Genomic DNA, 12,910 nt, shown 5'->3' on the forward strand with positions numbered 1-12,910 from the left:
CCCAAATTGTTAGACGAACTCTATGTTCAAATGGTTTCCAGACATGTGCCAGTACAGCAGGCCAAAAACAAGTTGCCGACCGGGCTAGCCGAGTGGGTAAAGTACCTGCCCGGCAACCCAAAGGTCGCGGGTTCGATTCCCGCCTCGGGCTTGGATCAAAGTACTGCAAAAACCTTGGGAGGTGCAATATGGCCACAGAAGCCGATGCGCCAACAACTACCAAATCAAAAAAAAAAAAAAAAAAAAACAAGTCATTCTCCAGAAAACGACTGAAGGAAAAAAAAAAAAAAAAACTTATCACTGTATAAGCAACGTTCTTGTGTGCGTGAGAGAGAAATACGGCCTTCGTCGACAGCTGAATGCATGCTGGTAGTGCAGTCAGCACGTCGCCTGTTCGATCCAGCACGACGTCACTAAAAGTACGTTCGTTAACAATGACTATTGTTATGTCTAAACTAATCAAGACCTTTATTGTATTTTTCATTAAACATTATGTTAATAACCACTAATGTCATGTCTTGGATACCCTGCTAACTAAACATCAGGATTACATTAGAAAAATCACTACTGCTAATAAAAGGCACATACCTCTAATAAACAGAATGCTTCGTCGATAACACTCCAGACTTTGTCAGTGGCTGCCGTAGTATCGACAAGGATCGAAAACCCACTGGAAACAACTTCTTTCCTAACAAATAAAAAATAATTTAGTATTTTAATGCATTTAAAATGCTTTTGTTGGCCATTTAGATGTATTTATCTCAATAGATTTTGCTGATAGTACAAATTTATTGTTAACGGTCTCACGATGGTAAATTAGCATAATATTATTACGACTGCTAACGAGAGTACCGGACAAGAGTGTTTCAAAATCGAAAGTCATTTTCCCAGAGAATGATCTCACGATAATAAACACGCACATGCAATCAAGAAACCCAAAGGAAGTGAAGCATTATCCGATAGGTCCGTACAATAAATAATTTTTTAAACTGACATGAAACTTTCCGATAGCCAAAGGCAGAAATATTAATGAAGAGGAAAGTAGTTGGGGGGGAAAGAACTTATAAAAGTAGTATTGCGATACAGGGGAGAAAAAAAAATGAAGAAAAAAAGAAATGGCTTCTAAACAGGTATACTTGTCTTTTCTTCCATCTTATATTAGCTGAGTTCAAACTGTTTACTAATTGTAAGGATAAAAAAAAAAAAAAAGATCTGCAGAACTGGTTGTATCATCTCACTGGTCTAGCAACACAAGCAAATAGACACACCTAGATGTGAGTGACCACTGGGATATTTCACACGCTTGTGTTCAAAGTTAAAGAAGCACAACCCCATACATTATTCATCTTAATTGTCCAGCTCTATTAATACAGGTAATAGATCACTTTTCAAGCGTAAAATTACGATAAATATCAGTGATCAGGAAGTATACATTGTGGAAAAACAAACTCCAATGATATTACCTAACAATGCATGACGTAATGAGTTATCGATGACAGCGCTACCTCTGTAATTAACAACACTCGGGAGAACTAATGACAGAATTCCAAATTTTATTTATTATTATTTTGTGTTATAAAAAAAAAAAAAAAAAAAAAAAAAAACTTACTTTGGTACTGAGTGAAAGTACATAAGCAATTGAGCTAGATGAGAGGGGCTGATGTCGGGATTTTGTTTAAGTGCTGAACAAAATATGATGACAATACTCCTTCCTTCAAGATCTCTTGAACCTAGAAAAATAATTTGTCTATTTAACATATGAAATTAAAATGTGAATATTTTATAATAACAAAACTGCAATAATAAAAATTATCATTACAATTAATTTTTATTGGTAGTTTTAAACTACTTTTAATAAAAATTTATTTTTTAAAAATTAAGTAAATTTTGTTGATGGTATTACTGTAGAACGGTTCTTCAGGTAAGCCATTCGCGTTGGAGCTGTTTTAAGCCCACTTATGACCTCTAATCTAAGTCCTTAAGTTTCTTAACCTACTCCAAGATGAAAGGCAAGGCGCACAAACGGCATACTCCGACAGGAAATCATATTTTTGTTCTTTTGCTTCCCAAATACCATTCATCTTACACCGGAAGTACTGCCCTCCGGAGTCAAAAGATGCATTACTAACATTCTTGGAATGATCCTAAGATGACCTTATGAGACGCGGTGGGGTCGAGGGATGCCTCGTGCATGCAGACAAGCAACGGATTGAAACTGCACGTTTTGTAATGGTTGTGAGCATCGATAAATTGTGTTTTAAAAAAGCTAACAGAGCCATCTAATGTAGAGTTAATCTTGGTGAGGTTATTGTGTTGGTAAAGAAAGAAAGAAAGAAAAAAATTTTATATAAAAAAAAACAATGGGTTTTTAACGGTATTTCTTGGAAGCTCTCTTCATTCATTGACATTTTGTGTGGCTATGTAAACATACGGCCACCAACATACTAAAAAAGATATACCACTACGATTTATCAGTCCACCCCCACTGCACCCCTATTTGTCTTCCAACATGAGGTCGACGTGGAAGTATGGAAAATGTTAAGAGGTGAAGAAGGTATTCGGAAGAATGCTGTCCATTGTTTATTCATGATCCCAAGAATTGTTGCGTTTCTTCTATGGGTCGGAAATCACTGATTTTTTTCTGTAAAACTTTAGTGACGTTATTTTAATACTGTACATCTTCACGGAAAATTTACAAACTGCGGACTTTTCTACTATTCCTGAAGATTGTCATTAAATTGCTTAATTAGTGTATTGCATCCTGTTCGGCTTGTGTAGGTACCTCTCTTTTCTAGATACGAAACCCTTCGCACTGTCTGACAGCTGATAGAAGTCTACGCCTTTATAAAAGGACCATATTCCAGTAGCTGTGGATAACGATGTAGGTATGTAATGTTCGACAAGGACTAACTGGAAGCAGTCATGTAGGTGTGGTGGGGTCAGTTATCATAGCAAGCCTCCAAGCAATTGTCAAAACACAACGGGGGTCTGATGTCATGGTCTGCGTAAGAGAGTGGCGCACGTGGAAGGGGAGGAGGGATAAACAAAGATCACTGAAGGGCATCCGCATACCGATATAACACTATTGATGGCGGTAGGGTGGTGGAGTAAATCGATTCTTTGAAAAGTGAAGTAATGAATCTTAGGGTGGTACGTCTTGCCGCAGTTCGTATCGAGGAGAAATTTATCCTAAGAAATGACGTACAAGAAAGAAAAAACATAAGATAATTGACTGAGTATGAATGAGTTGTTAAAGGTGGCGTACTGGCGTGTGGTCATATGTAAAAATAAGAGGCAAGCGTGCTATGATATCGAGCAGATGGTTGCTACTGCATCCTCTCCTAACTTGAACACAAACAATCAAGGAGAACGATAAGAGATCTAAAGATCAACGGAATTAAATACTAAAAGTGTACTCTTACCTGGTAAAAAAGCTAATTTGGAATGTAGAACACAAGAGTCCAACTGGCTTATCGTTGTTGGCTGAGTTAGTGTATTGTCATAATAACCATCATCATGTTCATCATCTTTACATGAGGGCATTGTGCACATAGTCTCCGATTCATCATTTTTACTCTTCTGAGAAGCTTTTGCTTCACTCTCTGTTAACGAAGAATCTGTAATTAAAAAAAAAAAAAAAAAAAGAGAGAGATTACCTACCCTTAGAAATCCCACATTAAATTGTAAAAGTTGAGTTTTTTTTTTTTTTTAATTTAAGAAATCAGCGGACAATTGGATGATTAAAGATGTTGTCTTTCAATTATTAATTACAGTATTTACCGTTTTACGAGCATCTATCCTCTCTATACAGTTTACATTCGGTTGAATTTGGTCTCGACATTTAGTCGAATTCTATACTTTGAAATCAATTGTTCCAATTAAAATGTCGCCAAGAAAGTCAATTGCCTTCTTTTCTAAAAGGTCATACCACTGGACAGTTACTACCCAGAAACATTTGTTTCTCAGTTTAAGTTGAAAAATAGCAAAAAGACTAGGAAATTATTCAGGCCTAAAGTGTTTTCCTCGTTGAAGTCCCACACGTTTTATAATTTCGAGTTAAATTTGTACAAATTGTAATGCTATAACCGAGCTTGAATACCAACATATTATAATCAGCCAAATAACGTCCTTCTCCAACTAATATTAAGATACAGAATTTTCTACACACAGTTCGATATTTTTTCCCCTCCTTAAAATGACTTAGAATTACTCTATGGTTAAAGATCAAATAAATTCTTTGAGGGGGTTTAGCTACGCTTTAGTGGTCTTGTTTCTTCAAGTGTTTCGTACACTTATGCCAGTTAGTGTACAAAAATGCTACTTAGCGAGGAAGTCTTTTCAAATTTTAGCATTCAGTGATCTGTGCGCGTGCTTTGACAACAGACAATATGTACGGTTAAAAATTGCAGTTGCATGTCAGCTATCTTACGGAAAAAGGAAGTGGAAGAATATGTAGAATTTAGTTAAAAATCTGAATTTCTATGACTCATCTGGAGTCACGCGAACTGTCAAGTTACGGTATGGGTTCATTAGCGAAAATTCTGTACACTGGCTTATTTGTCGCTAGCGTTAGACCTTCACTGTGACAATACGAACTTATTCTCAAGGGTAATTAAAAAGAGAAACCTTGGCACTAATTTCAACGGTGACTCATTCATTGAGGGATAATGATCTTTACAGGTAACCCTGGCTCAAGCAGGTAGGACAAAGGAGACACCCATCTAGGACCTCAAAATACACAACTGGTCTGAGGATTAAACTATCCTAACTTATTAAACAGTACTAACTACATTTTCCTCAAATTCCTGTCTCCAATTACTCGACTACGTAACTTTTTACTTATTTATTTATGTATTAACTTGCTTTACTCGTCGACATGTACTATGCTTTAATTCGAAACTATATATACCTGTAAATATGGGTTAAGTGAATTAGGATAATTTTAATAGCAATATTATAACTAATATAAATATTAAACACTAATCAAGAGTGCTACAAAATAACAATGACTTCTGGGAACGCAAATTATTTCGATGGGCAGACAATTCAGCGCATTAGCCGAACAAAAATTTTTATTTTCTAAATTAATACTTTCATGACCCGCTCCAAATATTTAATATTTCGATACAGCTGAATTTGAGAAGTTCAGATACTTCCAAACAACTATATATCCTGCAGAAATCTGGACTTCGGCCTCCTCTTCACTTCAGAGACCAATATCGGGGTATGAATACCCCGATATTGGTAAAATTATACCAATGCCTTAAAAATCGACAATCCACAAGAATTACCTTCCCAGATCAGAACTATCGATATGTTCCTACAACTAAGTTAACAGGCATGATAAAATGTCCAGAATATGCAAGCTATCTATCCGTTTTCTGGTCGCACGGACCAAGCTGGTCGAGATGTTGAGGCTTTTACAATTACAGTACTAATGACCTCGCACAGATTGTTCATTTGCCTACCAGAATACCAGACAATCCTAACCACACAACCAACACTCTTGATCTTTTTCTCACAAACAATCTTTCCAAGTTCACACTCGAGGTGACTGATCCTCTGGGCACATCAGCTCACAAATTAGTGATGTTTCTCTTCTCTAATGGACATTCTCAGCCCCGTGTTGTTCGGCATTTCAAGAAAGCAAAATGGGATGACCTGTGAAGTTTCTATTCTTCTTTTCCTTGGTTGGATTACTGTTTAAATCATCTGATGTAGTATTTGCACCGATCGTGTCAGCGAAATTATTCTTATAGGGGTGAAACCCTTTATTCCAAACTCTACCTTAAAATCTCGTCTTTTACCTAAACCTTGGTTTTCTAATAAATGTGCTAAGGCTGTTCAAGATAAAGAATATTGCATATCACAACCTGGCTTGTGTCCAAATCTCCAGGTGCATTTTCTGCCTACAACAATGCTCACAACAATTGTAAAGCAGTTATTAATCAGTACAAACTACATTTTGAGCAGACTAAGAGTACAAAACTTGCTTGTTTAAATGGTAGTCAAGCATTCTGGTCTCTTGCCAAAACAATTGGCCGAACTTTTGTCCATCTGTAATCCCATCTCTGTTAAAACCTGATGGTTTTATTGTCACCTCAGCTAAAGATAAAGCTAGCTTGCTTGCATCCTACTTTTCTTCTTATTGGCGATCATTGTACACCACGTCCCATCATTCTTACTCAATGCCTCCGGTGGTTTCCCGTCAAAAGGATATCAAAAGAATTTTTAACAATCTTAATACCAAGGAAGCTCCAGGTCCTGATGGTATTTCTCCACTTTTTCCTAAAGCCAGTTCCTAAAATTGGTGACCAATCCCTCCCATCCAATTATCGTTCCATTGCACTTACTTCTACTCATTCTCAAGTAATGGATAAATTCATTAACCACCAACTGCTAAACAATCTAAAAACCTTCCATTCGATCAAATCGCCAATATGAATTCCGTCAGTGTCGATATATTGGTTTATAATAATAGTATTCACCATATAGTGCAGTGGTTTTCAACCGGGGTACCGCAGCACCTTAGGGTGCTGCAACAACATTCCAGGGATGCCACGTAATTTGGGTTTAAATAACTTAAACTTATTATTTTTTAAAATTTATATATTTATTTCATTATAAAAAGGTGTACGGTATCTTTTTAATTTTATGGTAATCTATAATTGATGTTTATTTAGTACCTCTATAAAAGAATAAAATAACAGAGAGAGAGAATCGGATCTAACAAGCAGAAAATTGAGTATGGGTGCCACAAAATAAAATAAAATCAAAAATACTTTTAGGGTGTCGTTATTAAAAAAAAAAAAAAGGTAGAAAACTACTGATATAGTGCAAGGAAGCCACACACTTTTTTTTTTTTTTTTATCAGTGCAGCAAAAAAGCAAAGAAAATACAAATTATGTACTTCCCTCCTCAAATAATCTGATATCTTATCCATCTATGGGCAAATTCAATAGAAAAGTTGGCTGAAATTCAAGCTTCTCTTGACATTTCAAAATCTTTTTTTGTCGTGTTTGGCATAAAGGTCTTTTAAACAAGCCTCCATCTTATGGTTTGCCAGCTAGTCTTTGTAATTGGGTATCCAGTTTTCTCTCTGACCGCTCACTGCAGATGATTGCATATACGATTCTCTATGCTTAACTTCTCCACTAATAGTGGTGTTTCCCAAGGTTCAGTTCTTTCTTCCACTCTTTTCCTCTTGTATATTAATGACCTTCTTCCACTGACTGTAAATTTTATCCATAGTTTTACTGATGACAGCTCACTACATTCCATTCTATTCCAGTTTGAGAAACCTTGCCCTGCACAAACAGCTTCAACTTCTCGAATACCCACTACCAATTCCTTAAATGCTGATAATGTTCCAGTGGGTCAAAGATAAATAAGCTGATTTCAATCCTAAAACTCAGTCCTGTCGTATATCTCTCGCAAAAAGGATTCTTCTGTTCCTATTCTTACCTTCGATGGTACACAGATTTAAGATTGCATATCTTTATTAGAGATTACCCCGGCTTCTAATCTCTCTTGGCATTAACATATCACAAATGCTGCGTACTCTGCATCTAAAAAACTGGGTATTCTCTTTTGTTCTCGGCGTTACTTTTCTTCCAAACAGCTGTTCACTCTGTACAAATCTGCCCTACAATCAGTGGCGCGTTATCCTATACGCAAAAAAAAGACATCTGCCAAGGCCCCGATCAGAGGGGGTCCCAAAAATCGCATTGCTGATTTTTACTAATCACTTCGTGGCTGAGTTAGTCGGTCTCGTGCGTAGATAGCAAGGTTTTTTTCCCCAGAAACTGGAATTTTTTTCGTCCAGCAAACAAGCAAATCGACCAGAGAACTCATGCAATTTACAGACAAAATAAATATATGGGTAGATATAATCATTTACAGGGGGCTCTAATACAATTTATATATATTTTTTAAACTAATGGTCTGCGCAGTAGCACAGTGGTATCGCCACTTTCCTCCCCCCCCCCACACACACACCGAGTGGAAAAGGCCCGGGTTCGAATCCCGTCGATGACGCGAGGAACTTGAATGGGCTTTTTTCACTCCGTGGCTGAGTTAGTCGGTCTCAGGCGTAGATAGTAAGGTTTCGTGCAGCAAAATAGTCAAATCGACCAGAGAACACACGCAATTTACAGACATAATACACAATGAACGGCAGATGAAGTTAACTATTCGGGTGGCCTAAAAATAATAGTATGTTTTTTACTAAAATTTTTTAATTGATTTTTATTGTAAACTGAACTTTCTACTTGCCAAGGTCAATGAACTTTACTTGAAGATTAATTTGAAAATTACAGGTTTTTTTCAAAAATGGTTTATTCGATTTTGATGAAATTTTATATTTAGTTCTTATATCCTATAATTTGTTTGTTTTGTCACAATAAGATGAAATTGAAAATATTCTTTATTAGTTTTTTCTTCAGATGGAAGCCCCCAAATTCTATTTTGCCTTGGGCCCTATCAAGGTATAACAATAGAATATTGTTCCCTTATCTGGGGCGGTACCCCATAACCTCTCTCAGGCTTCTAGGTTCCATTCAAAAGAGGCCAGTAAGGTTAATTATTGACCCATCTCTAACGAAGTCTCTCCACTCTGACGTTCTGTTTCTGCCGTATGCATTTTCTATAGATACTTCCATGACCACTGTTCTTCTGAATTGGCTGCTATAATTCTCCCTTTCCCTTCCGAACTAGTCCGAACACGTGACACAACCAGTCAGCATATTTTTACTGTCCAGTTTCAAACTCACAGAACCAACCTTTCTTCTTCTCCTTCATGTATTCCTTCAACTTCCGTTTTCTGGAACAAACTCCCTTCACACATTTTTCCTGAAGATTAAAACCTACAGAAATTCAAGTCTAATATCAACAAACATCTCCTTTCAGCTTCTCAACCTTCAACCCACGCATGGTACTAAGTACTATAGGTTCCAAATACCTTTTGCTGCTGGGTTTTCATTAAAAAAAAAAAAAAAGAAAGAAAGTCACAGATGTCGTTCGTTAAAGATGTAATTGATATCATATGTCTTATGTGAAAGTGTTCCCGATGAACAGAAATAGAGAAAATATGATGAAGGAACTAGAGTGAAGAATTATCAAGTTGGATGTTTCTATTATGATTACGTTTTATTAATTTACTTCTAATAATATAGAAAACACGAAAAATATGAAACTTAGAAAAAAATTAAGTTATAAAAACTTTTTTTGGTATCATCGACCCTTGCTACACAGTCCAAAACAAGTGCTGTTAATGGCATACATACCCACAAACACCGTCCATCTCGCGCTCGCGTTCTACCTAATAGCATTATGGGTTAAAGACCGCAGTCAAAGGGGAAATGCCAGCTAAAGTGTACTCCACGTCACAACCCGCTTGGGAAATACGGGACGTTGGTTTTCACAACGGATGCAAAATATAGCTGTCATGCATGGATATTCAGTGGTATGTAGTTGCATATTTCCTGCATTCATCCGATGGAACTTGCGGAATTATGCGTCTTCGAGTTCTAAAGGAGAAAATTTATGACCTTCAAAAATCGCATGACTAGCTAATCGTACAACCAAGTCAAACGAATAATAAGGCGAGTGCATTTAAAGTGGAATGAGAGTGTCGGACATTCCATGCGGTTTTCGGGCTGGCGAAATATTACATTGGCAAACCAATTCATCACCGATCAATTCTCTAGCTAGACAACCCTTCCATTTTAGCAACAATCCGGCCTTGATTAGACAGCGACTTATAAATCTGCACTTTGTTTAGTCCATAGAAATATTTGATTATCAAGGATAACATCAGCTATGTACAGACAACCTCCAACAACAGCCCTAATTCCCTCCCCACTTTTCAATGCTTCTCGAACATTTTAAGATAACACGAATTGGTATGCAGCTTATAAAGTTAATTGTAAACTAATGTTTCATAGTGTAGCTGTCATGTCTGGCAGTTGTAAAGGTTGTCCCAGAAAAATAAAAATCTAATTATCGGAAAAATTTATAACTTTGAACCGATGGTGGTTCCAAAGAGGGCTAAAGAGAATTCCGGGATTGTTACTCCCCCCCCCCCTCCCTTTGGGCAGATAAATACTTCATTTTTTCTGTTACAAAAATTAACTGAAAAAGTTTAATTAATAATAACCCCCGAAGGCAGAATTTGCCATGTCCCTCCCTCAAAGGTGGCGAAGAACCCGGACCAACGCAATTACTTTAAAAAGCAGTTCTTCAGCCTTCAATATTTATCAAATTAGTGTTTTACTCCCGAATAAACGAGGCCATTTGGGTTTGCAGCTGATAGGTGAAGCAGCAACACTGCAGATTAGTGTCTGATTACGTATACAATGCAGTATCTAAAAAAAAAAAAAAAAACGTATTACTTCATAAGGCCTGTTTCGTTTCATTTGCTCTTTGTTACAGTTGTGTGTATAATTTTCTCCATGAAATTTAGAATTAGAGACATTGCATCCAAATCAGCTTGCGCAGTCGATAAAACTTGCTCCATCGACTTCCTTTTTAGAACCACGTCACTGGACATTAGAACCCGCTCCCGAGGACCTCCCCATTACTACCATGGAGCGGAGATGGGGGAAACCCCTGGTGCCATTAGACCCTAAACACACTTTACTGCCATGGAACTATCACTCCAGTGTTACAACCTTTCTGTGCAGATGACTGTCCTGTACTATAAAAGGACATCTCCCTGGAAAAAATTACTTGCCAACACGCTGTTATATATATTTTTTCATATGTAAAATTGTCATTTTTTTGTGCTCCAATCTTTAACGTAAATGACGTCACATCCGAAATGACGCTAACTCAGTCACTAACGTTAAAGTCTTAACAACCTTCGTATTTATCCACATCCATCCAAAAATTCTATTCCAAAACAACCCTTACGTGGTTGTTTTGGAGAAGAAATAGAACCAAATACTTTATTAATAAGAAATGTCTCGACACATTATGAGCCAGGTTTAGTAGGTTACGTTCAGCCAATACTAAGAACTTAGTAGTGTATGGTGTTTATTACCAACACAAGGTGTAATTAGCATACTGCTTACGTAACTAAAGCCTGTGTAATCGCACTAATTATTCTGGGTGGTAGACAACTACTCCATCATTGATGTTGGTACCGACAACGATACTCTGTATGGAGCAATGGGGGAAGTTATTCAATCTCAAGCAACATACCAGTGTTCTAGAATTTCCAACCAGCCTCTGGACATACTGCATCCGTATCTTATAAAAAGATGTAGCCTCAGTACGCGCTCACAGTAATTCCGACCTTGGACTAAATAGCCACGAAGCCAGTAAAAAGCGTGTAAGTTCCCCTAGTGTGCGTGCCGAAATTTTCCACTTTTGGCACGCACTCCGAGCACGACCTGTCATGAATGCAAAGTATAATAGACAAATAACTGCGTTTCTCAGGGCACTACACTAACTCTCATGTGAAGTTGATCTGAAATTTGTATTTGGTTTGCTTCTACACAATCAAAATCATTGTGATATTCCTCCTCCCTCACGATTCTGTCAGCCTACAGGGAAATAGTTTGGTCACCCTATTGTGATCATTTCTATGGTGGAAAAAACCTAAATGTGAACTGTTTCTGTTCTCTTACAGCCCGTGAGTTTGTCATACGGTAATTTATTTATGGCGTGGAAGGTGTTTGTTGATGTTTGGAATTCTGATTACGGGTTACTTTACTTTCATAGGAAATTAGCCTACAATAGTGCTTTCAATCTTATGAATAAAGTATTATCGTTCGATTTTTTTAAAGTGCTTTAAAAATTTGAAGACAGATGTTAGTGAAGCGAAATCGATTATCCGAAGTGTTCAATCCACGTTTCGATAATCGAATCTGTTTACTTTTTAATCGAATATATCAGTGTGTTATACACTCGGTGACCACTGGATTGTAACCTACTGCCTAACACTGTTGGGCCACCATTGGCACGAACAACAGCGCTATTCGCCCCGGCATTGCCCCATTAGAGGCTTGAAGACGTCCGTAGGAATCTGCAGTCATGCTGCCTGAAAAGCTTTCCACAATGTCGGAATAAATAACGGTTGCGTGTCCATATGCCTCACTTCGAATTCCCAAACATCCCACAGGTGTTCAATTGGATTGAGGTCATAGGAATTTGGAGGCCAATAAGGATAGGTAACATCTTCACTGTGTTCCACGAACTGCTTGTGAACAGTGTCGGCCCGATGACAGGGCGCATAATCCTCTTGGAATATCCCGTTTCTGTTTGGGAAAAAAAAATGCAACATGGCGGGGTGTACATGATCTTTTTATGCACATGATCTTTTTATGCACATGATCTAAGAGCTGCTGGTAGATCTTACCAGTGAAACTTTGGTCCATATGCACCAGTGGTCCTAATTCTTTCCAGCAAAAGATGCCCCATATTAAGCGCCTCCCCCCCCCCAACTGCCTGGATAGCGGGAACCATGAACAATGAATCCATGGACTCGTGTTGCTTGCCTCACAGACGAAGGCATCCGTCGGCGTGTTGCACCAGCTATTTGGACTCATCCAACCAGCACACTCGTTTTCAGTCATCAGGTGTCCAACCATCGTGTTTGTCATATGGTGATGCCACAGCAGCTGCCACATCGGGTCGTCTGCTGTGGAACCCCATACGTCGGAGTGTGTGGAGCATCGTTATTGTTTGTAATTCCCAACATTGTATTGCGATATCAACTGTCTCACAGTGACCTGCCGTTGGGCCCGTACAACGCGCTGCACCCTTCGCTCAATACGAACATCCACCTTGAGTAATCCTTCACAGTTCTGTCGGCGGGCGGTAGTTTGACCCGCTCAACATCATTTTTTGCACAATTTAACCACAGTGGACCGTGAACAACGAACAAGATATACCATTTCCGATACGG

At 37.9% G+C, this 12,910-nt stretch overlaps 1 protein-coding gene across 1 annotated transcript in view; it reads right to left on the bottom strand.

Annotated features, from left to right (window-relative positions):
- The window catches only part of LOC150082585 (puratrophin-1-like), a 140,544-nt gene that overhangs the window by 122,511 nt on the left and 5,123 nt on the right, over positions 1-12,910 (bottom strand). Inside the window, exons 2-4 of the mRNA XM_090378702.1 lie at positions 3,423-3,617; positions 1,610-1,730; positions 589-688 (exon numbers count right to left, since the gene is read on the bottom strand). Of these exons, the coding sequence (XP_090234828.1) occupies positions 589-688; positions 1,610-1,730; positions 3,423-3,617 (416 nt within the window). The remainder of the gene's footprint in view (positions 1-588; positions 689-1,609; positions 1,731-3,422; positions 3,618-12,910) is intronic.

The sequence above is a fragment of the Mastigoproctus giganteus genome, chromosome 7 (genome assembly GCF_048544385.1).
Source record: "Mastigoproctus giganteus isolate SK-2022 chromosome 7, ASM4854438v1, whole genome shotgun sequence".
Lineage (NCBI taxonomy): Eukaryota > Metazoa > Arthropoda > Arachnida > Uropygi > Thelyphonidae > Mastigoproctus > Mastigoproctus giganteus.